A 24,537-nucleotide genomic window follows, 5' to 3' on the forward strand; every position below is an offset into this window, starting at 1 on the left:
TAACCATCTTGGAGGTGATGTATATAACCATCCTGGAGGAGATGTATATAACCATCCTGGAGGAGATGTATATAACCATCCTGGAGGTGATGTATATAACCATCCTGGAGGTGATGTATATAACCATCCTGGAGGAGATGTATATAACCATCCTGGAGGAGATGTATATAACCATCCTGGAGGAGATGTATATAACCATCCTGGAGGAGATGTATATAACCATCCTGGAGGAGATGTATATAACCATCCTGGAGGTGATGTATATAACCATCCTGGAGGAGATGTATATAACCATCCTGGAGATGTATATAACCATCCTGGAGGTGATGTATATAACCATCCTGGAGGAGATGTATATAACCATCCTGGAGGTGATGTATATAACCATCCTGGAGGAGATGTATATAACCATCCTGGAGGAAATGTATATAACCATCCTGGAGGAGATGTATATAACCATCCTGGAGGAGATGTATATAACCATCCTGGAGGAGATGTATATAACCATCCTGGAGGTGATGTATATAACCATCCTGGAGGAGATGTATATAACCATCCTGGAGGAGATGTATATAACCATCCTGGAGGAGATGTATATAACCATCCTGGAGGAGATGTATATAACCATCCTGGAGGAGATGTATATAACCATCCTGGAGGTGATGTATATAACCATCCTGGAGGAGATGTATATAACCATCTTGGAGGTGATGTATATAACCATCCTGGAGGAGATGTATATAACCATCCTGGAGGAGATGTATATAACCATCCTGGAGAAGATGTATATAACCATCCTGGAGGAGATGTATATAACCATCCTGGAGGAGATGTATATAACCATCCTGGAGGTGATGTATATAACCATCCTGGAGGAGATGTATATAACCATCCTGGAGGTGATGTATATAACCATCCTGGAGGAGATGTATATAACCATCTTGGAGGTGATGTATATAACCATCCTGGAGGTGATGTATATAACCATCCTGGAGGAGATGTATATAACCATCCTGGAGGAAATGTATATAACCATCCTGGAGGAGATGTATATAACCATCCTGGAGGAGATGTATATAACCATCCTGGAGATGTATATAACCATCCTGGAGGTGATGTATATAACCATCCTGGAGGAGATGTATATAACCATCCTGGAGGAGATGTATATAACCATCCTGGAGGAGATGTATATAACCATCCTGGAGGAAATGTATATAACCATCCTGGAGGAAATGTATATAACCATCCTGGAGGAAATGTATATAACCATCCTGGAGATGTATATAACCATCCTGGAGGAAATGTATATAACCATCCTGGAGATGTATATAACCATCCTGGAGGAGATGTATATAACCATCCTGGAGATGTATATAACCATCCTGGAGGAGATGTATATAACCATCCTGGAGGAGATGTATATAACCATCCTGGAGGAGATGTATATAACCATCCTGGAGGAGATGTATATAACCATCCTGGAGGAAATGTATATAACCATCCTGGAGGAAATGTATATAACCATCCTGGAGGAAATGTATATAACCATCCTGGAGATGTATATAACCATCCTGGAGGAGATGTATATAACCATCCTGGAGATGTATATAACCATCCTGGAGGAAATGTATATAACCATCCTGGAGATGTATATAACCATCCTGGAGGTGATGTATATAACCATCCTTTAAGAGATATTTTGTGCAATTTAATTTTTTTGGTGCATTTTTTGATCTGATGTGACGTCATATTTGAAAAATGATGACGTTGGGTTTGTTTGATTCATCAGATGAGCAGCACGAGCGAGATGGAGGAGATTACTGGTAAGGTTCTGGCAGAGTTCCGTCAACCCGGCCAGGATCCCCATCAACTCATCGCTAAATACGATGAATGGTGTAAGATCTACGACAAGGTAATTGTAGTTTACATTTTTGTTCATTAGACTATTATTGTTAGTAACTTGCACGTTGTCTGGGATCCATAACATCATACACGTTTTCAAGGACCCATAACATCATACACGTTGTCTAGGACCCATAACATCATACACGTTGTCTAGGACCCATAACATCATACACGTTGTCAAGGACCCATAACATCATACACGTTGTCTAGGACCCATAACATCATACACGTTGTCTAGGACCCATAACATTATAAACGTTGACTAGGACCCATAACATCATACACGTTGTCTAGGACCCATAACATCATACACGTTGTCAAGGACCCATAACATCATACACGTTGTCAAGGACCCATAACATCATACACGTTGTCTAGGACCCATAACATCATACACGTTGTCAAGGACCCATAACATCATACACGTTGTCAAGGACCCATAACATCATACACGTTGTCTAGGACCCATAACATCATACACGTTGTCTAGGACCCATAACATCATACACGTTGTCTAGGACCCATAACATTATAAACGTTGACTAGGACCCATAACATTATAAACGTTGTCTAGGACCCATAACATTATACACGTTGTCTAGGACCCATAACATCATACACGTTGTCTAGGACCCATAACATTATACACGTTGTCTAGGACCCATAACATTATAAACGTTGTCTAGGACCCATAACATCATGCACGTTGTCTGGATCCATAACATTATACACGTTGTCTAGGACCCATAACATCATACACGTTGTCTAGGACCCATAACATTATACACGTTGTCTAGGACCCATAACATTATACACGTTGTCTAGGACCCATAACATCATACACGTTGTCTAGGACCCATAACATCATACACGTTGTCTAGGACCCATAACATTATACACGTTGTCTTGGACCCATAACATTATACACGTTGTCTAGGACCCATAACATTATACACGTTGTCTAGGACCCATAACATTATACACGTTGTCTGGACCCTTAACATTATACACGTTGTCTAGGACCCATAACATCATACCCGTTGTCTAGGACCCCTAACATTATACAGGTTGTCTAGGACCCATAACATCATACACGTTGTCTAGGACCCATAACATCATACACGTTGTCTAGGACCCATAACATCATAAACGTTGTCTAGGACCAATAACATCATACACGTTGTCTAGGACCCATAACATCATACTTGAACATGATAAATCTCACATTGATTTGAACCAACTTATAAATAGTTCACTGACTTCATTTTGTCATCAGTTTACCTTTTGACATTACAGTTTTAAGAGTAAACTTCGCAGAACAATTCTATAACAGTTTACACTTATGTCGTATGTAACGTGTTTGCTTGTATTACAAGCTGCTGTAGCAGGGATAGTATTGTATACATGCTGCTGTAGCAGGAATAGTATTGTATACATGCTGCTGTAGCAGGGATAGTATTGTATACATGCTGCTGTAGCAGGGATAGTATTGTATACATGCTGCTGTAGCAGGGATAGTATTGTATACATGCTGCTGTAGCAGGGATAGTATTGTATACATGCTGCTGTAGCAGGAATAGTATTGTATACATGCTGCTGTAGCAGGGATAGTATTGTATACATGCTGCTGTAGCAGGGATAGTATTGTATACATGCTGCTGTAACAGGGATAGTACTGTATACATGCTGCTGTAGCAGGGATAGTATTGTATACATGCTGCTGTAGCAGGAATAGTATTGTATACATGCTGCTGTAGCAGGGATAGTATTGTATACATGCTGCTGTAGCAGGGATAGTATTGTATACATGTTGATGTAGCAGGGATAGTATTGTATACATGCTGCTGTAGCAGGGATAGTATTGTATACATGCTGCTGTAGCAGGGATAGTATTGTATACATGCTGCTGTAGCAGGGATAGTATTGTATACATGCTGCTGTAGCAGGGATAGTATTGTATACGTGCTGCTGTAGCAGGGATAGTATTGTATACGTGCTGCTGTAGCAGGGATAGTATTGTATACATGCTGCTGTAGCAGGGATAGTATTGTATACATGCTGCTGTAGCAGGGATAGTATTGTATACATGCTGCTGTAGCAGGGATAGTATTGTATACATGCTGCTGTAGCAGGGATAGTATTGTATACATGCTGCTGTAGCAGGGATAGTATTGTATACATGCTGCTGTAGCAGGGATAGTATTGTATACATGCTGCTGTAGCAGGGATAGTATTGTATACATGCTGCTGTAGCAGGGATAGTATTGTATACATGCTGCTGTAGCAGGGATAGTATTGTATACATGCTGCTGTAGCAGGGATAGTATTGTATACATGCTGCTGTAGCAGGGATAGTATTGTATACATGCTGCTGTAGCAGGGATAGTATTGTATACATGCTGCTGTAGCAGGGATAGTATTGTATACATGCTGCTGTAGCTGGGTGTTGGGTATCTGGGGCTTTGACTCAAATATAGAATTATTTAATTATGATGATTAATATAAATAGAAGGACCACCCACTTCCGAGAAAAAGAGGGAAAACAAATAAAAGTGATTATAAGATTGACACTTTAGAACCATGCCTATGTATGGTAACTTATTTTTTTGGGGGGATATATACAAGAGTTGTTACATTCTTGTACAGCCACTAGTACGTGTAGTATTTAACAATCACTTAAAGAAAATGAATGGACTGCATTTTTAATTGATTAAAGTTAAAAGACTCAAATATCAACATGAGGGGGGGGGGTGTTATTTCTAGAAGTTCATATATATCTAGGAACCAGTGTGGTTCGTCACTAGTTCATTAAAGGGTTAGTAAAATGGCAAATTCTGAACTAGAATGTAGATTTAAAATAACTATGATTATATTAATAATCAATATATTGTAAGATTATTAAATCCTAAGATATAATAAATGTACTCATTGAGTACTGAGCAGTAAATTATTGCGTTATATTATTCCTCATGACCATCCTACATATAAATATATATATATATATATATATATATATATATATATATATATATATATATATATATATATATATATATATAAATTAATAATAGCCTTACTCAAAATTTCTACGAAACATTATTTGTCTTAGCTGTAAGACGACTTCATTAAGTCCGTTTCGTTACTCGTTTTCGTGATCACAAGGTCCCAATAAAGAAGAAACACTAGTGGTGAACATCGTAGGTGAAAGAAGAAACTTGGGACATCCTCGTCTACATGCTGCAATCAGGGAAATTTGAGTAGCATTTGATTGGGCTATGAATTATACCAATATTCATTGAGATTGGAATAAAAGGGGAGCATCAACTAACATTGGGTTATTAATCTTCTCGTAACATAACAACAGGCTATCCACAAATACACAATCTTGAATAATGCACCAAACTAGAAAAGTATACTTAACGTGAGCGTGTGAGAACACTAAGGTCTGCCGATATAGCGTCTGCCAGTCCCTGATGTTCACTGCTGTGTACATGTGATTACGGGCTGGGACTATAATACGCGTAATTAAACAGTTGAGTACTGTAGACCACGTGGTGGTATTAAATAGCTGCCGTCTGTGGAGGCAGGTGTGCACCCCGCAACCCATTGTGTTTGAATCACGCCTCCTTCCTCCCACCACACTCGGTCTCGCATGCGCAGAGACGCTCATAGCGATCTCGGACGTAAACCATTTCGGTTTATTATTCATTATTTGGGGATCAGAAGGAGTAAAATCTAAACTATAATCACCAATAAATATTGAATAACAATACCCTTTCTCGTAAGGCAATTGATCTAATTAACATTGCACAAATTGAACGAGAAAGGTTAACGTGTTTTTACTTTACGTCACAGTAATATTTTACTGGAATAATTAATTTAGTTAAATACCCGAGCTCATTACGCATAAGCATGCAAAATGGTTATTTTCTCCATAAAGAACAATAAGTTTAAAAAGAAAGAGTAATTAACTGAACTATATATGTTATGTTGAAGGCTGAAGAGAAACAATCTTCGTCCACATGGTTTTATTCTCAACCAATAACAACAACAACAAAACAATTATCAGGTACATGAAATATTATTAACAAGATCATAAACAAAAGAGCATCTGCTCAAAACATGCTACCTCCAACATCTGTAGTACTCAATCCCAACATTCCTCGCCTTTTAAATAAACTCTACCCCTACAGGTTAAGTCTATCAGGCGGTCGTATGACTCTTCCTGATTTTCTCAACAGAGAGTCCTGACCTGTTACTTCTGGGAAATATTCTTCTGAATTACTCTCTGTAGAGTCCATAGGGTTAACTGTATCCCCATTACCCTCTACTGCGGCTTGCTCTGCCTCCCGGTCTCCTGCAGGTGCTGCTACCCTTTCATTATTAGGATGGATATCACTAGTTGCCCCACCTCCACCTGAAGGGTCTTCAAAATTCCCTGAAACCTTGGCATGAGCTGATCTGCATGCCTTTTCCAATTAATGTTCCCTAAACTCTGAACTTGCACTGAAATTCCTGCGGCCCAAGACTTCCCTAATTTTTCCTTCAACCCAAGGCATCCTCATTCCAAAATTCCTTGCATATACGGCATCTCCCTCGTTAAACAACAATTCCTCTCCCTAAGCAATCTGACAGGCCAAGCTAGTTACCGATTTCTCTTTATAGGAATCTGTCTTTACTGCTTCCATGTGCACTTTAAAGTGCCTATTAAACAGTAATTCAGAAGGAGATTTACCAGTAGTAGAATTAACAGTTTTCCTTTGATTATATAAAAATCTACAAAGCCTAGTATTAATAGTACCTTCCGTAAACCGTTTTAACCCTTCTTTCAAGGATCTCTCTCTGCTAGACCATTTGAAGAAGGATTATAGGGGGCAGGTGTTACATGTTTAATACCCTTTTTTCGAAAAAATCCTCAATTTCCACAGAAACAAAATAAGGAGCATTGTCTGAGACAACCATGTCTGGTAATCCAAAATTACAAAATGTTTTCCTTAGTAATTCACAAGTAATAGATGATGTGGTGGAATTACACACATGAACACCCAGATATTTTGTGTATGAATCCACCACCACTAGGTAATATTTGTTATCCATAGGTCCCACATAACCTATATGAAGTCTAGACCAGGGTTTTCCAGTGCATGGCCAAGAAAGTACTGGGGCCTGGGGTTTCTGATAATTCTTAAAGCAAATATGATAATTTTTTGTTACCTCAGCAATATCCTGATCTATATTTGGCCACCAAACCCAACTTCTAGCTTCTGCTTTCATAGCATTTATGCCCTTATGGCCTACATGCAGCTGCTCCACAATCTTGCATCTCAGTTCCCCAGGCACCACCACTCTATTCCTATACAAGAGTACATCCTGGTGAATACTAAGGTCAGCCTTTACTGCAGCATACTCTGACAATAATAAATTATCATTCCAATCATATTTGACATATTTCATCAACAGATTTAATTTGGGATCTCTGCCTTCCTAATAGACTGGAATGAAATATCCTCAAAATACATAGATTCCACCAGGTTAACATACTCCACTGGAATACTGGAATTTAATTCTTCTGTCACAGGCAATCTACTTAATGCATCAGCTACTACATTATCCTTGTCTGGCTTAAACTCTAAATCATACTCAAACTGCGAGAGTAGTAATGCCCATCTTTGAATTCTAGCATTGGCATTAACTGGAATCTGCTTACCTCTGCCGAACAAGCCTAGCAGGGGTTTATGGTCTGTTTTAGCAAGAAATTTCCTCCCCAGCAGAAAATACCTGTTTTTTTACACCATATACCAAAGCTAAGGCTTCTTTATCTAACTGAGAATAATTCTGTTCCGCAGGAGATAATTTCTTGCTAGCAAAATATACTACTTTATCCTGACCATCTACTTCCTGTAAAATACACAACCCACTCCTACTGAGGAAGCATCTACCTCCAGTTTTAACGGGAGTCTACCAGTAAAATTAGTGAGCACTGGAGAATTGATCAATTCCTGCTTAATATTCCTGAAGGCATTTTCCTCCCTTGCTGCCCACTTAAATCTAGCCCCTTTTTTCAACAATTCATACAAGGGTGCTAATTTTGTTGAAAAGTTGTTTACGAACTTACAAAAATATGTAACCATCCCAACAAAAGACTGTACTTCCCCAACTGATGTTGGGGCTGGGGCATCTACTATTGTGTCTACATTTTTGTGAGAAGGAGTAAAGCCCTTACCTGAAATATGGTACCCCAGGTATTCAATGGCCTTGGTCTTCAATGTTCCCTGAGATTATTTGAGAATGTTGAACATTCGTTGCATAATACGTTGTGTATTTTTTTCTCCTTTTCTGTTTAGGGTGTGATGGTGAAACTTGGACCAGTTGCAGCCCTTTCTATAACCATTTCATAAATAAATTTATAAGCAAATTGAACAACTTTTAATTTAACCAGATTATGCCCCCTTCAATGGCTTGGTCGCTGTGACATGTACTCGTTTAGGTACGGACCACTGATTTTCCACTGAGAGCTATGAAACATCTCGGCGAATACTAATTGTACTACATTCAATCTGGATTTATTACTCAGCTGGGTTTCTCATTCAGCTTGTTGCTGGAGAATTGATTTACTGCTGACTAATTTATTATTGTTGGCAGGCATAGGCTTCTTCGGGTTTAAAAGTTTACCTGTCATAACCTGTCGGGCATAACTGGCCGACCCCTCACAGTGTTCAAGAGAGAACTGGATAAGCACCTCCAAAGGATACCTGATCAACCAGGCTGTGACTCATACGTCAGGCTGCGAGCAGCCGCGTCCAACAGCCTGGTTGATCAGTCCAGCAACCAGGAGGCCTGGTCGACGACCGGGCCGCGGGGACGCTAAGCCCCGGAAGCACCTCAAGGTAACCTCAAGGTAGGTCAGTAAGTAGCCACCTGCAGATTAGAGCATATTCATGCCCAATCGTTTAACATGTCCAGTGATGAACTGGCAATAGTAGTCTGCTCCAACTAGTACATTTACATTGTTAAGGCAGTCAGACGTTAACTTGTTGTCAGCCAAATTAATTTCCCGTTCCTGCAGGAAGTGGGCTGTGTACCCGAGACCCTTAATATTTAGGTCAAACGGTATTTGATCTACAACAATGGCTTGGATAGCCTTGACATGACTACCTAGACGTACAAGAGGTTGAACTACTGAGTATTCTTGGGGTCCTCGATTTATCATAAACCCTGACAGGTTTAATTTTACCTGTCTGATTGGTTGTAAATTGAGTGCCTCTGCTGCTTTCTGAGTAATGAAAGTTCTCTGGGTTTCCTAATCAAATAGTCCACGAGTGGTGATCTTGGTCCCGTTGTTCTTTACTTGGAGTTGGGCAGTGGGCAAGGTTGCATCCACTTGAGATGCTGGTGAAATTACGCTGCACACATCTCGCACCTTGCAGCACTGTACAGGTGTAGATTTTCTACTTCCCATTCTAGGACTAATATAATTTGCTTTGACAAATTTGCATAGTGCAGCATGATGCTTGCCCCTTCTACACCTATTGCAGCTGTTCAGTGGAGTGTCACAGCTGTTAACATTATGTGATTTAAGACACCTAGTACATTTGTGTAACTGTTTGAGTCGTCTGACTCGTGTGTCTCTATTTGAGTAATTAGTACATTTGTACAGAGAATGTTTTTGATTGCAAAACAAACATAAACCCCATTCTACAGCTCGTTTAAGGGTCACCTGTTTAGGTGAAACTGTAACTACAGGTTGTGATGGTTTTGCTGCTTGCATTTGCTTGTTACTTATTTTCTTGTGAGTACTTGTACTCTGGGGAGCAATTATTGGGCTCTAGGAAATTGAAATTGAAATTGAAATAAGTTTATTGAGGTAAAATACACACAAAGGGATGAGGTAGCTCAAGCTATTCTCACCCCGTTTAGTACAACGTGTTAATACATACATAGACACACATCACAAACAATAAACATATTACCAAACATTCTGAGAGATAAACATATACATTTCCTCCTTTACACAAGTAGTATGGTATCAGACGTACACACAAATACTTTTATGACCTAGGTATACTGTATAGACAATTTGCAAGAGACATGCAGATAATTCAACAAAATATTACAGTCTTGGTGCAAAATTCTTATATCTCTCAAGAATATCATCAACCTTTCCGTTGTGACACATCCAGGTTATTTGTTCAGGAACAGTCCTTATCTCAGTGTTTCTATATACATTAATCAACGGACAATCAAGAACATAATGGGCCAGGGTGTGAGACCTTAACATACCACATAGTTTACACCTCGTGTCATTATCATGAACACCTATCCCATATTCCCAGTAATATTTGTACCCAAGCCTGAGCCGCATGTACACAGAGTCACTCCAAGCATTTCTCCTTTTACCATAAGTGAAATGGGTGTTTTGACTCACATACATGTAGTGTTGCATGGTTTGACTTCTCTCATACATTATCTCTCTCCTCTCCCCTCCTGCCTGTGCCTGAATATTTCTGATTTTGCTTCTTATTTGTCTCATTGTGAATTCACATTCAATGTCAACTTGTGGTTTTGATGTGGCACGTTTGGCCAAGTCATCTGCCACCTCGTTGAGCACTATTCCAACATGAGATGGAATCCACATGAATTTCACACTATGACCTTTCAGCTGTATCTCAGTTATTCTTCTCTTACAGTCCTCAACTATGGACATGAAGACGGTTTCGACTGTTTAAGGACTCCAGTGCTCCTCGGCTATCGACAAATACAAAAACATTTTTGTCGTCATGACGTACTTCCTCCAAACACGCCAGAATGGCCTGCAGTTCAGCTTGTGTCGATGATATATAATTACTAAGCCGGAGTTCAATTATCCTGTCCACAGTCCCAAACTCCGTATATTCCCTTATTAGGACACCACACCCTGCCCTGCCATCCTCCGCCACCGACCCGTCGCAATATACATGTAAACTGTTGCCTCTTGGTAACCGAGATATCATGCTTCCATACAAACACCGTAATTGTCCCGGTTCATGATGAATATTTTTCACCTTGAGGGGTACAATTTCGACGTCTATTTTCTGTACTTTCCAGGGAGCAGACATATTACACTGTCGAGAGGGTTTACAGCAGTCAAGTACGTCGTATTCCCTGAGGTCATGAGCTAATCCCCTCGTGTAGCGTGTCTCCCTCAGTTTCCTGGAAGTGTGTACGTCACTCAAGCAGGTCTGAACGCTCTCAAACAGCTTATCCCCTCCTTTTCTCCGCATGAAACGAATAGATACTCTAGTGTTAATGTCATGGACTCTATCACACACACTCTGTAAATTTAATTCCATTCTCATTATTTCAATCATTGCATTTCTTTGACATCCAAGAATAATCCTCATAGCCTCGTTCTGTATCAGCTCTATTTTTTTAATTCTGCCTTGGCCTGTGTAAGACAATACGGGTGCTGCGTAGTCTATCAGGGACCGAACAGTACTTATGTATAACATCCGCAAGATAGGTACCCCAACACCTTTACCAGAAAAAGCCAGTCCTTTCAGAGGATGCAGACGGGCTTTACATAAGGTGCTGATATGATTTATTTCAGCATTTTTACTCTCACATGTGTATCCAACATACATGCCCAGATACTTGTACTTCTGAACACGGCTCAGTTCCACACCATTTAGAGTAAGTGTTATATTTCTTCGTTTCCTAAACTCGTATTTGGTTTTATCTGCATTTATAACTAAGCCTAACTTGTGACAGGTTGTACCAAGTATGTTAAGAGCAGTTTGAATTTTGTTCCCAGAAGTGCCTTGTATAAGAATGTCATCAGCATATATGATCGTCGTGACCCCTGGAGGATACATCTCTGATGCTAATCTGTTCATTAATACATTGAATAAGGTGGGACTTAATACTCCCCCTTGTGGGGTACCTAGGCTCTAGGGAGTACTTATTGGACTCTTAGGTCTCTTAGGAGCACTTGTGGGGCTCTTAGGTCTTACTGATGAATCAGTATTTGACCTGTTGTTATTACATTGATTATTAATAACCTTATTACCTAGTGACAGTGTCACTTTAGGAGTTTCAAGTAAGGAAACGGATGTGGGTACAGTTTATGTGCATTCAGAAGAGGCATTACGTGCTTAGCTTGCTAATTGATTAATTAAATTGCGCAAACTTGCGAATATATCCTGCATTGACAGGACATTACCATTCTGGTATAAATATAATTTATTGAGAGTCTCACCAGACAATTTTCTCTGGATGATAATTTTAGTCATCCACTCAGCAGTTGGGTGATCCACCTCTTTACTGAAGAAATTTAACAGTGACTCAAACCGAAAACTAAAGGCTTGTAAGGAGTCAACTGATTGTTCTGGTGGAGCTAAATCTGGTAATTGATGTACAAGATTTATAACAGTCTTCTCATTGTTAGCACTTGCTCTAGAAGGCTGGTTAGGGTAATTATGACTATTACCTGTGTTGCTTAAGGCTTCTTGCTTAGCCTCAGCTTTAATTACAGCTTCAGCTGCTGCTGCAACTTCAGCCCTTTCATTTTCTGGTTCAGATTCACTGACTGTTGCAGCTTCACTGGGAGCTTCATCTGCAGCTTCACTTATTTCTCTGGGTTCCTGTGAGAAGCTGGTTAATTCAGTAACCTCATGCATTGAATTTATAGAATCCAGGGAACATTGAGAAGAGCTGTCTAAAAATTTATCAGACTCTGTAAATGAATTATTACTTGAAGTTGTATTAGATGAAATTGTAGAAAATGAAGGTTGAACTTCAGTTGTTGATCCTGTGTAGTGATCAGTATTGATTAGAGGAATCTCCTCATTTTGAGGTAGCTCTTGTATTTCATCTGAGCTGGGTGCTTGCTCGGGTGTAGGTCTACTATAAAAATGTTCTATCCACTCAGGAACATTTTGTGTCGCAAGCACTTTGTTATATTGATCTAACTTGTCTTGAATTATATCTTCATAGTCGGCAAGGTCAGATTCTATCGGACTCAATTCGTCTGGGTAAGTTATCTTGAGATGATTTCGGGGCTTTAGTGTCCCCGCGGCCCGGTCTTCGACCAGGCCTCCACCCCCAGGAAGCAGCCCGTGACAGCTGACTAACACCCAGGTACCTATTTTACTGCTAGGTAACAGGGGTATAGGGTGAAAGAAACTCTGCCCATTGTTTCTCGCCGGCGCCTGGGATCGTACCCAGGACCACAGGATCACAAGTCCAGCGTGCTGTCCGCTCGGCCGACCGGCTCCCCTAAAAAACAGGGTTCGCCATGATGAGGGGGGTTCGAACCTTCGCCCTGGGTGTTCCCAGGCGAGCTCTAGTCCACTGCACCACGACTAGCTTGGTGAAAAGTAGTACTGAAAAGGAGTATGTTCCTATAAGACTCTATTGTATCATTTACTTAGTCATATTTTTGGCTAGCCACCTTCTTGGAAATTATTAGCCTGAAGATGTCAAATGAATCAGTTTCTAAACAGTTGTCACATTTGTCAAGTAGTCTTCATAAGTGATTTTGAAAACCTTTCAAGGTTCTTCTAGTTTTTTCTAGAATAGACATTCTGGCTGTGAGTTTGAACCTTATAGGGGTTATATAGGTACTTGGACAGCTATGGTACTTGCTCATATATGTAGAGCAGGTATAATTATTGACAGCCTGATATTTCTTTGAGGCTGATTGTAATTTACCTCATTTGGAGGTTAGCTACCTACCTAATAGTAAGCAACTAAGATTTGAGTGGTACTTTGGTATCACTACAGGAGTTCCTCAGCTTAGCCCCTCAAAATCAGCCTTGGATGGGTAGTGACACTTTCAGTAACACTCAAAGATGAACATAGAAATATGTAATAAAATATAATTACACAATAAATGGTTTATATCCCACCCTAATTTGGGTCAGCACTACATAAATAATAATACACCAGTACTGTCTAACAGTACTAGTTAAGTAATAATCCTACCTATTAATGCAGCTAATGGTGTAGACTGAATTTGTACAAATCTTAGTACCGTGTGTTACGACCCATGACCTCTGGATATGGTTCCTCTGTTGCAGTTGTTAAAAAATATATAATAATACGACCTTGCCTACAAAAAGTGTTTAGGGTAAATAACTCAACTGCTTACTCAACAAAGCAATATACTTAAAGTAATGGTAACAAAGAACATTCAAATATATAAATGGAAATACAGGCAGCCAGAAATATTACATGAAGATCAAATGTCAGTAATCAAAGAGCAGTCGGCCTGAATAATGAACCTGCAAGGTTCATTATTATCTTTGCAGAATGAAACTGAAGCCTTACTCAAGAACAATCAAGATCTATCTACCAAAGTCGTCCACCTCGAACAAGAATTGAACCTACTCAAGAACACAGTTACTAACTTTAATCCAGATGAAACCACTAGAAAACAGGAAGAAATATTGCAACAGTTTGAGAACCATCTGAACAACCTACAACAGCAACATACTGTTACCCAAGACGAGACAGACCAACATAAACTACTTGAGTCTGTAATTATCTCTTCACGTGATTTTCCCCATGAAACTGATGGAGAAGACTGTGCTGCCATCGTGATCAAGGTATTGCAGGATAAGTTAAGGTATTCAATCCAAAAAAATGACATCAAATCAGCTTATAGAGTGGGTACCAAATCATCTGGTACAAATAACAGGAGAATACGAATAAAACTAGATAGCTGCTCCCGCAAGTCTGATCTTATCTCATCTGCAGTCGCTAGTAAATCCACTGTTTATGTGAACGAATGTCTGACCAGGTTCAGGCAAAATCTCTTTTTTAAACTGCGTGGTTTCTGCAAAAATTCCCCTATAATTAAACACTGTTTTGTGCGAGATGGTAAAATTATAGCTAGGAGGACCGACACTGGAAAAACCTATTCAATAACCACTGAAGCTCACCTTAATTCTTTCCTCAGTGACTGTGGGATAGCTGCTGTATAGCCTGAATTCAAATTATAATCTCATTAAACTACCATTGTGTACTTTAGCTCTGCCTTTCCTTTCAAAAGGTTTTAACTTTAGTTAAAAAAAAATATTGTCATCTTTGTAATTGTCTTTTTTCTTTTTACTCCCATGTTCCATAGTACACTGGCTTTGTCTGTGTCCTCTAGTATTAACTTCATTATCCAGTGTTCCTGAGTGTAGCTCTACTTAAACTACCTCATTTTGTTTTAGTGTAACTTTAGTATTCAACTATAGTGTACTTATAATAGCAATAGTAAGCAAGCTTTTCATTTTACAGATTTCATAATTGCTTTTTGTCTTTTTTGGTCATCTATTGTTATTAATTATTCTAGTTCATTTTTTACATTCCTAGTTCCCATTAAGTTTTTATTACTTAATTTACCATTAAGTTTATATTACTTTAGAATTTTTATTCAATTTTTTCTTTCTTTTCTATTTTCTAATTGCCATTCTTGCCTTGTTTTCCTGCAACCAGCCTTTTTATGCAGACAAGTATAGACCCAGAACTAAACCTCTTATCCACTATCTATGACAATCATCACTTTAATGATCAAAATTGCAGATATTTTACAGCACATGATGTAAACAATGTATTAACAGATAATCACAATATCTCTGTAATCAACTTGAACGTTAGATCCCTAGGTAAACACTTCGATGATGTTAGTGCCTTGATTGAAACTATTGACAACAAATTCTCTTTTATTATACTTACTGAAACGTGATTGAAAGAGGATACTACTCAACTCTTTAACATGCCTAACTACTCGGCAATTCACAACTGTCGTCAAATTCAGAGAGGTGGTGGCACTGTTCTTTACTACCACCAAGAACTAACATGCTTAAAAATAATTAGAACTGGAGACTGCTGTGGGGAGTATATCTTCGCCAGTTTCAGAGTCAAGGGTGCCGAGTCTGTCCTGTCTGTGGGTGCAGTCTATAGAATTCCTAACACTGATGTGTCCGATTTCAATACAAACCTTAGAAATCTAATACTAAATAACAGACTGAACAAAAACAATATAATTATCGCAAGGGACTTTAATATTGACCTCTGCGAGCCTGAACACCCTACTGCTGTTAGCTTCCTTAACTGTATGAATTCCTGCTTCCTCATACCCTTAATCACTAAACTTACTAGAATCACTGATAGTACTGCCACGACTCTAGATCACATCTGGACCAACATAACCTCTCCGCTTACTTCAGGTATAATCACCGATAGCACTACAGACCATTACCCCACATTTCTCTTAACTAACATTACAAACCACCTCTTGAGTCAAGAGAGTTTAGTTTTAGGCTGCACAATGAAACTGCTATAAACAATTTTATAACTGCTGCTGATAATGTCAACTGGGAGTCCGAGTTAGGTAACATATGGGACATCAACGTAGCAGTGCAATCTTTTCTTCACACAACTCTTAGCCTTTATAACACCCACTGTCCTATGCTTACAAAACAAGTCACAACCAAAAGGCTTAACAATCCTTGGCTTACAAAGGGAATACTTAAATCCATTAATAAAAACATGACCTTGAGAAGAAGTATAGGTTAGGAACCGTCTCCAAAGAATTCTCAAAGAATTACTCGTTATTGCTATCTACAATAATTAGACGAGCCAAAACTAAGTAATACGAAGATAAATTTACCCAAATAAAGAGCAACATTAACAAAACTTGGAGCACAATTTCACACATATTGGGATCAAAGAAGATTTTAAATAACAAACCAACACTCCTGTCGAATAACGATGGTCAGCTTTCAGCCTCTGATTCTGCTATTGAGTTCAACAGGTTCTTCTCTTCCATTGGGTCATCCCTTGCAAATGATATTCCATCTTCCAGTACTGATGTTAAGGACTATCTTACAGGTAACTATCCACAGTCTCTGTACCTAAAGCCTACTAATTCCATTGACGTCAATGAGATAATCCTTTCCCTTAAAACCAATACTAGTGCCCTTGAGGAAATACCAACTTTAATTTACAAAAAAGCCTCCAGATCTTTAGCCCCTGCTATTGCATTGCTCTTCAACAAGTCACTTGAACTCCAAACCTTTCCAGATATTCTAAAAAAAGCGGGAGTAGCTCCTGTCCACAAATGTGGTGATTTCACAGATGTTAACAACTACAGACCTATATCAATCCTGCCTAACTTGTCAAAAATATTTGAAAAACTAATCTACAAGCAGCTTTACTCTTATCTAGCCAAACACAATATACTTAGCTCTTGTCAATATGGCTTCAGACCCAAAAAAAGCACTAACGATGCACTTATTAGTATGATTAACTTGATTCATACAGCTCTTGATAAAAATGAGTTCCCTGTTGGGTTATTTGTGGACCTGCGTAAGGTTTTTGACACTGTCAACCATCAAAACCTTCTTCTTAAATTACATCATTATGGAGTCAGAGGACACTCCCTGCAATACCTCAAATCTTACCTTACTGATAAGCTCCAGTATGTTTCTGTGAATAATTCAATTTCTCCCACCCTACCCATCAACATTGGTGTTCCTCAGGGCAGCATACTTGGCCCCCTCCTCTTTCTCATCTACATTAATGACCTTCCAAATGCCTCCCAACACCTCAAACCAATTCTATTGGCTGACGACACAACCTTCATTTACTCCAGTCCTGACCCCCTTGCTCTAATTGCCACAGTAAATACTGAGCTAAATAAAGTCCATCTTTGGCTCACTGCCAACAAACTCACCCTTAACATTGACAAAACTTTCTATATTCTGTTTGGCAATAAATCCTCTAATCAAATAAATCTCAAAATAAACAATACCCAAATTTGTAACAAATTAGATAGCAAGTTCCTTGGCGTTCTCATTGACCACAAGCTGAATTTCCAGGGACACATTCTAAATATATCAAAAAAAGTTTCAAAAACTGTTGGCATTCTCTCTAAGATCAGATATTATGTACCCCGCCCTGCCCTGGTGACTCTATTACTCCCTTATCTATCCATATCTCAACTATGGTATTTGTGCTTGGGGTTCTACTACCCAAAATCATTTACATCTTCTAATTACTCAACACAAAGCTGCTATTAGGACAATTTCCAACTCTGGCCCCAGACATCACTCGGTACCCCTACTCAAATCTCTGAATATGTTAGATATTTAATTACTGCACATTCTCTCATGAATATAATACATATATAAAACGCTGAACTGTAATGCCAATCATGACCTCAAAAGCTTCATAGAAGGTTGTAACAGAACCCATGAGCACCACACCAGAAATAAATACAGTTTTGATATTCCAAGAGTACGACTTAATCAAACTAGAAATGTTCTACAAATCAAGGGACCCAGAATGTGGAATGACCTTCCCAACCATGTTAAAGACTGTACCTTTCTCAACCAGTTTAGGATAAAAACGAAGCACTACCTAATAAATTCCCTGTAACCTACCTTACCCCTCAATTGTCAACCCATGTCTGGTTTTTTTTAAACAACGCTGTTTGTCGACCTAATTGTATTTGTGCTGCTTTTCAGCCATGTTCCCCCCCTCTTTTATCTCTATTTTTATTTGTTCTCAACACATTTTATTCTTTATACCCAATTAGTGTTAAGCTTTAGTCATTAATGTTTTACCTGCCCGAAACGCTTTGCGTAATAGTGGCTTTAGGCATTGTATGCACTAGCTCTATCTATAAATCCATCAATCTTTGTAAAATCTCTTGTATGTATGTACCTTACCTAAATAAACATTTATTTATTTATTTATTTATTTATTAATGCACCAGAATACAATAACACAATATCATTATATAAGCACTGATCACTATTTACAACTGAAATTGATAGATGGGTATGCACATAATGGTCTAACCAGGTAATTAGTTATTTTACTAAACAATAAACCGGTACCACGGACTTATCTCCCAACATGTCCACGCCAGCCAGCTCCACCCGCACGACTGGCGTTCCTGGAGCATGCACAACATGGGGTCAACAAGTTACCAACTAAAACCCACATGAAACCTCTTGATACTCTGCTATCAGAGAGTAATACTTAAGAACATAATTATAACTAGACTTATATGTATATAACACTGCTAAGGTGTAAATAAGAAATTAAGTACAATCAATAAACAGGAATAATTACAGGGGTGAATCAGTGACGCTAGCTTGATACACTGCACGCATACTGGTACATTCCAAATATGGTCATCCCCCCATAAGGTGCCACGGTCTCCCCCCACAGGACTGAACATGCAATAGCATTAACAAAATATTAAATATAGGCACACTACAGCATGCTAAATTTAAATCAAACATATATATACTGGAACACAACTGGATACAATGTTTCATTTAAATATCTGAGGAAAGAAATAATGGACATACATATTTATCATGATAAATGTTATAATCAAATATATGGATTCGTAACATCCCTCCCCGTCCTTAAAGAAAAATGAAATTAACTGAAGGTTAATTTCATTTTTTGACAACATGAGAGTATAGCATTGAGTACTCCAACAATACAAAATGAATGTATAAAACAATCAATTAAATTAAACATATGAAATAACCAAAAGGTAAAGACATCCTCATGTATAGAACAATTCACATTAGGGCACTGCAATGGGGAATCCTCTGGATAAGGCATCAGTAATTAAATTTTGCCTTCCAGGGATATGTCTAATTACTATGTTGAACTCTTGTAAAATCAAAGACCGCCTAAGAATTCTTTGGTTCTTACATTTCATGGAGTTTATGAACGTCAGGGGATTATGATCTGTGTATATGACAACTTGATCACCTGACAGGTATGTTTCAAACCTCTTAACCGCCAAAATCAAATAAAGAGCTTCCTTTTCTACCACGGAATAATTAGTTTGTGCCTTATCAAATTTACGAGAAAAATAGTATACAGGGTGTTCTAAATCATCTGGTCCTACCTAGAAAAGAACCGCACCTGCTCCTAGATCCGAAGTGTCTATGTGCATTATAAATAGCTTATCAAATTGTGGACTGGCTAATACAGGTGACGTTGAGAGCTTTCAACTTTTGACCTTTCATCTTCTGAAAAGAGGTCTGACACTCCTGTGTCCACTTGAACTTTACCTGCTTTCTAAGAATATTAGTTATAGGTGCAGCCACAATTGAAAAATTCTTACAATATCTTCTGTAATATGTACACATCCCAATAAACCTCTGCACAGATTTCTTGCTCGTTAGTACTGGGTAATCCACGATTGTCTGGATCTTGTCTTGCAACGGGACTATCTTACCTTGTCCGACCTCATGTCCCAAGTAAATTATTGTTCCCTTAGCCCAGCTACATTTATTTACATTTACAGTTCGATTAGCATGTCGTAACACTGCAAACAATTGTTTCGAACTAGAAATATGGTCTTCCCAACACTTACTAAAAATCACAATATCATCTAAGTATGCTCTACAATCTGGCACATCTTTTAACAAAGAATTCATCAACTTTTGTAAAGTTGCTGGGGCATTTCTCAGTCCAAATGGCATCACATTAAATTCAAATATTCCATCAGGGGTGATAAAAGCTGTCACTTCCCTAGCAAAGATAGAAAGTGGTATCTGGTGATACCCCTTAGATAAGTCTAGTTTTGATACATATTTAGCATGATCAATCGGATCAATGCATTCTTCTAGCGAAGGTAGTGGGTATACATCAACTACAGTTACCTTGCTTAACTTCCTATAGTCCACTACTAACCGCCATTTTCCATCTGGTTTTGGTACCACTAAACACGGTGAACTCCAAGTGCTCTGACTGGGTCGAATGAAACCATGGTGAAGAAGGTAATCAACTTCCTCCTGGATAATACGTCGTTTCTCGGGGGTCACTCGATATGGGTGTAGCCGAATTGGAGTTACCTCTGTCAGTTGAACATCATGAGTAATGAGAGGTGTCTGAGTGGGGACCTCCCCAAACAAGTTGGAGAACGTCTTCAAAAGGTCCTGGAACTCTGCTCTCTGTTTATCCTGCAAATGACACAACAATTCTTCCCCGGAACTGGAATTAGATACAAGAGGATTACCATCTTCCCCTACAACAATTATCTCCTCAGGGTTTACCTCCTCATTAACACAACAAGCCACAATACTGGGCCCACAATAAGCCTTCAAACGATTCACATGCACAATCATTGACTGACGGTTATGTTTGGGGTCACAGACTTTATAGGTAAGTTCACCGAGACGTTTTACCACTCGATAAGGTCCTCCAAATTTGTGTGACATAGAAGTTCCCAAACGAGGCTTCAAGAGCATTACTAAATCTCCTGATTCAAAAACTCTGAGTTTGGCCTTGAACTGCTTATCATGCCGCACCTTCTATATCTGTTGTGCATCGCCCAGATGTTGTAATGCCAACTCATTCGTTCGAGACAGCTTGCTCTTCACATCCTTCAGGTATCTTTCACTCTGCCTAGCTGTTACATCTCCCAACATTTTCTCCTGCAACATTTTTAAGGGTTCCCTCACCTGATGTCCAAACACAAGATCAACTGGGGAGCACCCTAGGGCAGTGTGCAACCCGTCCCTGGCAGCAAATAGTACAAATGGTAAAATGTCATCCCAATGTCTGGGTGAATCTTCCCTGGTTGCTTTTAACATCTGTTTTAAGGTTTGATGGAACCGCTCGATTCCCCCTTGACTCTGAGGATGGTAAGGACTAGAGAAGTTATGTTGAATTCCATAAGAACCACAAAAAGTTTTAAAGGTTGTGGAACAAAAATTGCTCCCATTATCAGTTTGAATGATACGGGGCATACCAAATAATGAAAAAAAACGTTCCAAGTACTTTGTGAGTGTAGAAGCCATAATGTTATGCAAAGTAAGTAAGTAATTATCAAAAGAAGGCACCAAACCGGGAAGGCTACGTAGCACCATCAAATACGCAAAATAATCAGAGGGCGCTAAATATCACCAAGGATGCCAATACGAGAACAAAAACGCATAAGGCGAACGATATCAAAAGTATCCGAGTCACCAAGAATTCTATCGAGGGACAGGTGACCGCGAGGGGCGGTCGGAAAGCAAGACACACGCTCGTCCTGGAAGTCAGGACATTCAAGAAGGACATGCACGACCGTAAGAGGGACAATGCAACTAGGACAATAAGGAGCAGGGCGGCGCTCCATCAAGTGACCATGGGTTAAGCGAGTATGGCCAATACGCAACCTCGCTAGAGCTGTTTCCCACCGCCGGTTACGGTGGAAGGAGGACGGCCACGAGGAAACACAACATTTAAGAGTACGTAGCTTGTTACCAGTAACAGACAACCAAGAAGCCTGCCAACGGGCAAGGACTGAGGAATGGATAACCGGGTAAAAGTCGGAATACGGAATGCCTTTACGAGAGATGGGATAAGAGCGGACAGCTTCCTTAGCGGCAGCATCCGCACGCTCATTTAAAGACACGCCAATATGGCTGGGAACCCAACAAAACTCAACCGACTTAAATTTACTGTGAACGAGAAACAGCCAATGCTGGATCTCGACAACTACCGGATGAACTGGATTAAAGCACCCGAGAGCCATGAGGGCACTACGAGAGTCAACAACAACCACAAAGGAAGACTGACAACGAGAAAGCAGGAGACGAAGAGCATAGAGAATAGCATAAAGTTCCGCTGTAAAGATGCTAGTCTCCGGAGGCAAGCGACACATATAAGTGCGATCAGGAAAAACAACAGAGTAGCCAACACCGTCCGCTGACTTAGACCCATCGGTGAAGACAGAAACGGAGCGGGAGTGAGAAGAAAAGTGCTCGAGGAAAAGGCGTTTTAGAACTGTAGGAGGGGTAAAAGCTTTAGTGATACGAGTCAAGGATGTACAAAACCGCGGAAGAGGGACCCTCCACGGGGGCAAAGAAGGAACAACACGAGGAGAAACATCAGAAATACGAACGGAAAGAGAATCCTGCAGGCGAGATAACCGGACAGAAAGAGGGAGGTGGTGAAGAGGAACAGGAACCGCAGGAGGGGTAAAAGTTAAAGCACGACAGAGACGAGAGGAAGGATGTTGCAAGGACCGCGCAAGATAGCGAAGACAGTAGCGATCACGGCGGTCCTGGAGAGACAGGAAGCCAGTGTCAACATACAAGCTAAGGACGGGAGTCGAACGAAAGGCACCAGAACTGAGGCGCAACCCAGTATGGTGCAAAGCATCAAGACGGCGAAGAGTAGCAGGAGAAGCAGACGAGTAAGCAGGGCAACCATAATCGAGCTTAGACAGGACGAGAGAGGAATGTAAAGCAAGGAGAGTGCGCCTATCTGCCCCCCAAGAAGTATGGGACAAGACCCAAAGGAGGGTAAGGGACTTAGAGCACTCAACACGGAGGTAAGAGATATGGGGAGACCAAGACAAACGAGTGTCAAGGAATAACCCCAAAAGCTTCGCGGAATCTTTGTATTCAAGGGGATGACCATAAAGTGACAAAGAGGGACGAAGAACAACCCGTTTCCGCGTAAAAGTCATGGCACAAGTCTTAGAAGTAGAGAACTTGAAGCCATGACCTGTGGCCCAAGACGACACGGCATCAATCGCAAGTTGAAGCCGGCGTTGAAGGAGAGGCGAATCATCACCCTGACAACAAAGGGTAAGATCATCGACATAGAGAGCGGAGAAGACACCAGAAGGAAGAGAGGAAAGAAGACCATTGAGGGCAACCAGAAAAAGAGTAGTGCTCAGAACACTACCCTGGGGCACACCTTCGTATTGCTGAAAAGAGGGAGAGAGAGCGGTACCAAGGCGCACCCGAAAGGAACGACGAGAGAGGAAGCTGCGGAGAAAGAGAGGGAGATGACCACGAAGGCCAAAAGAAGGAAGTTGAGATAGGATATGATAACGCCAAGTGGTGTCGTAAGCCTTTTCTAGGTCAAAAAGGACGGCAACAACGGAGGTCTTCGCAGCAAAAGCAGTACGTATATAGACCTCCAAGTTCACCAGGACATCTGTCGCGCTGCGGCACTTGCGGAAACCAAATTGAGAAGGGGAGAGGAGGTGATGGTGGTCCAGGAACCACATCAGACGAACGTTAACCATACGTTCAAAGAGTTTGCAGACACAACTTGTGAGAGCAATAGGGCGAAAGTCCTTAGGGGAAGTACCCAGAGACCCCGGTTTGCGAACAGGGAGGACAACGGCATCGAGCCAGTCCTCAGGGACTGACGACGACTCCCAGATCCGATTATACAGACTCAGTAAATACTGAGACGTGCTCGGAGGGAGATGGCGAAGCATCTCATAATGAATACCATCGGAGCCCGCCGCCGTAGAACCGCAGAGGGCCAGGGCAGAACGAAGTTCAGAGAGAGAGAAGGGATCATTATAGGGAAGCTGAAGATGAGTGCAGAAATCTAAAGGACGAGACTCAAGGACAGGTTTACGAAGAAGGAAAGATTGGGGAAGATGAAGACCAGAGCTAACAGAAGAAAAGTGGGAACCCAGTTCGGAAGCGACCTGCAACGGGTCCGCCACAAGAGTATCATGGAGGTGAAGGACCGGTGAAACATCGGGAACGAACTTACCCGCTATCTTGCGGATACGCTTCCAGATCTGGGCCAGAGGGGTTTCGGACGTAATTGTCGAGACATAAGATGCCCAACATTCACGTTTAGCCGTACGGATGGCCCTACGGG

At 40.3% G+C, this 24,537-nt stretch overlaps 1 protein-coding gene across 3 annotated transcripts in view; it reads left to right on the plus strand.

The window, feature by feature from the left end:
* The window catches only part of LOC123750526 (methyltransferase-like protein 27), a 251,848-nt gene that overhangs the window by 68,778 nt on the left and 158,533 nt on the right, over positions 1-24,537 (plus strand). For all 3 annotated transcript variants that reach the window (XM_069312532.1, XM_069312530.1, XM_069312533.1), the window contains one exon: positions 1,793-1,915. In XM_069312532.1, coding sequence (XP_069168633.1) covers positions 1,793-1,915 — 123 coding nt within the window. The remainder of the gene's footprint in view (positions 1-1,792; positions 1,916-24,537) is intronic.

The sequence above is a fragment of the Procambarus clarkii genome, chromosome 72 (genome assembly GCF_040958095.1).
Source record: "Procambarus clarkii isolate CNS0578487 chromosome 72, FALCON_Pclarkii_2.0, whole genome shotgun sequence".
Lineage (NCBI taxonomy): Eukaryota > Metazoa > Arthropoda > Malacostraca > Decapoda > Cambaridae > Procambarus > Procambarus clarkii.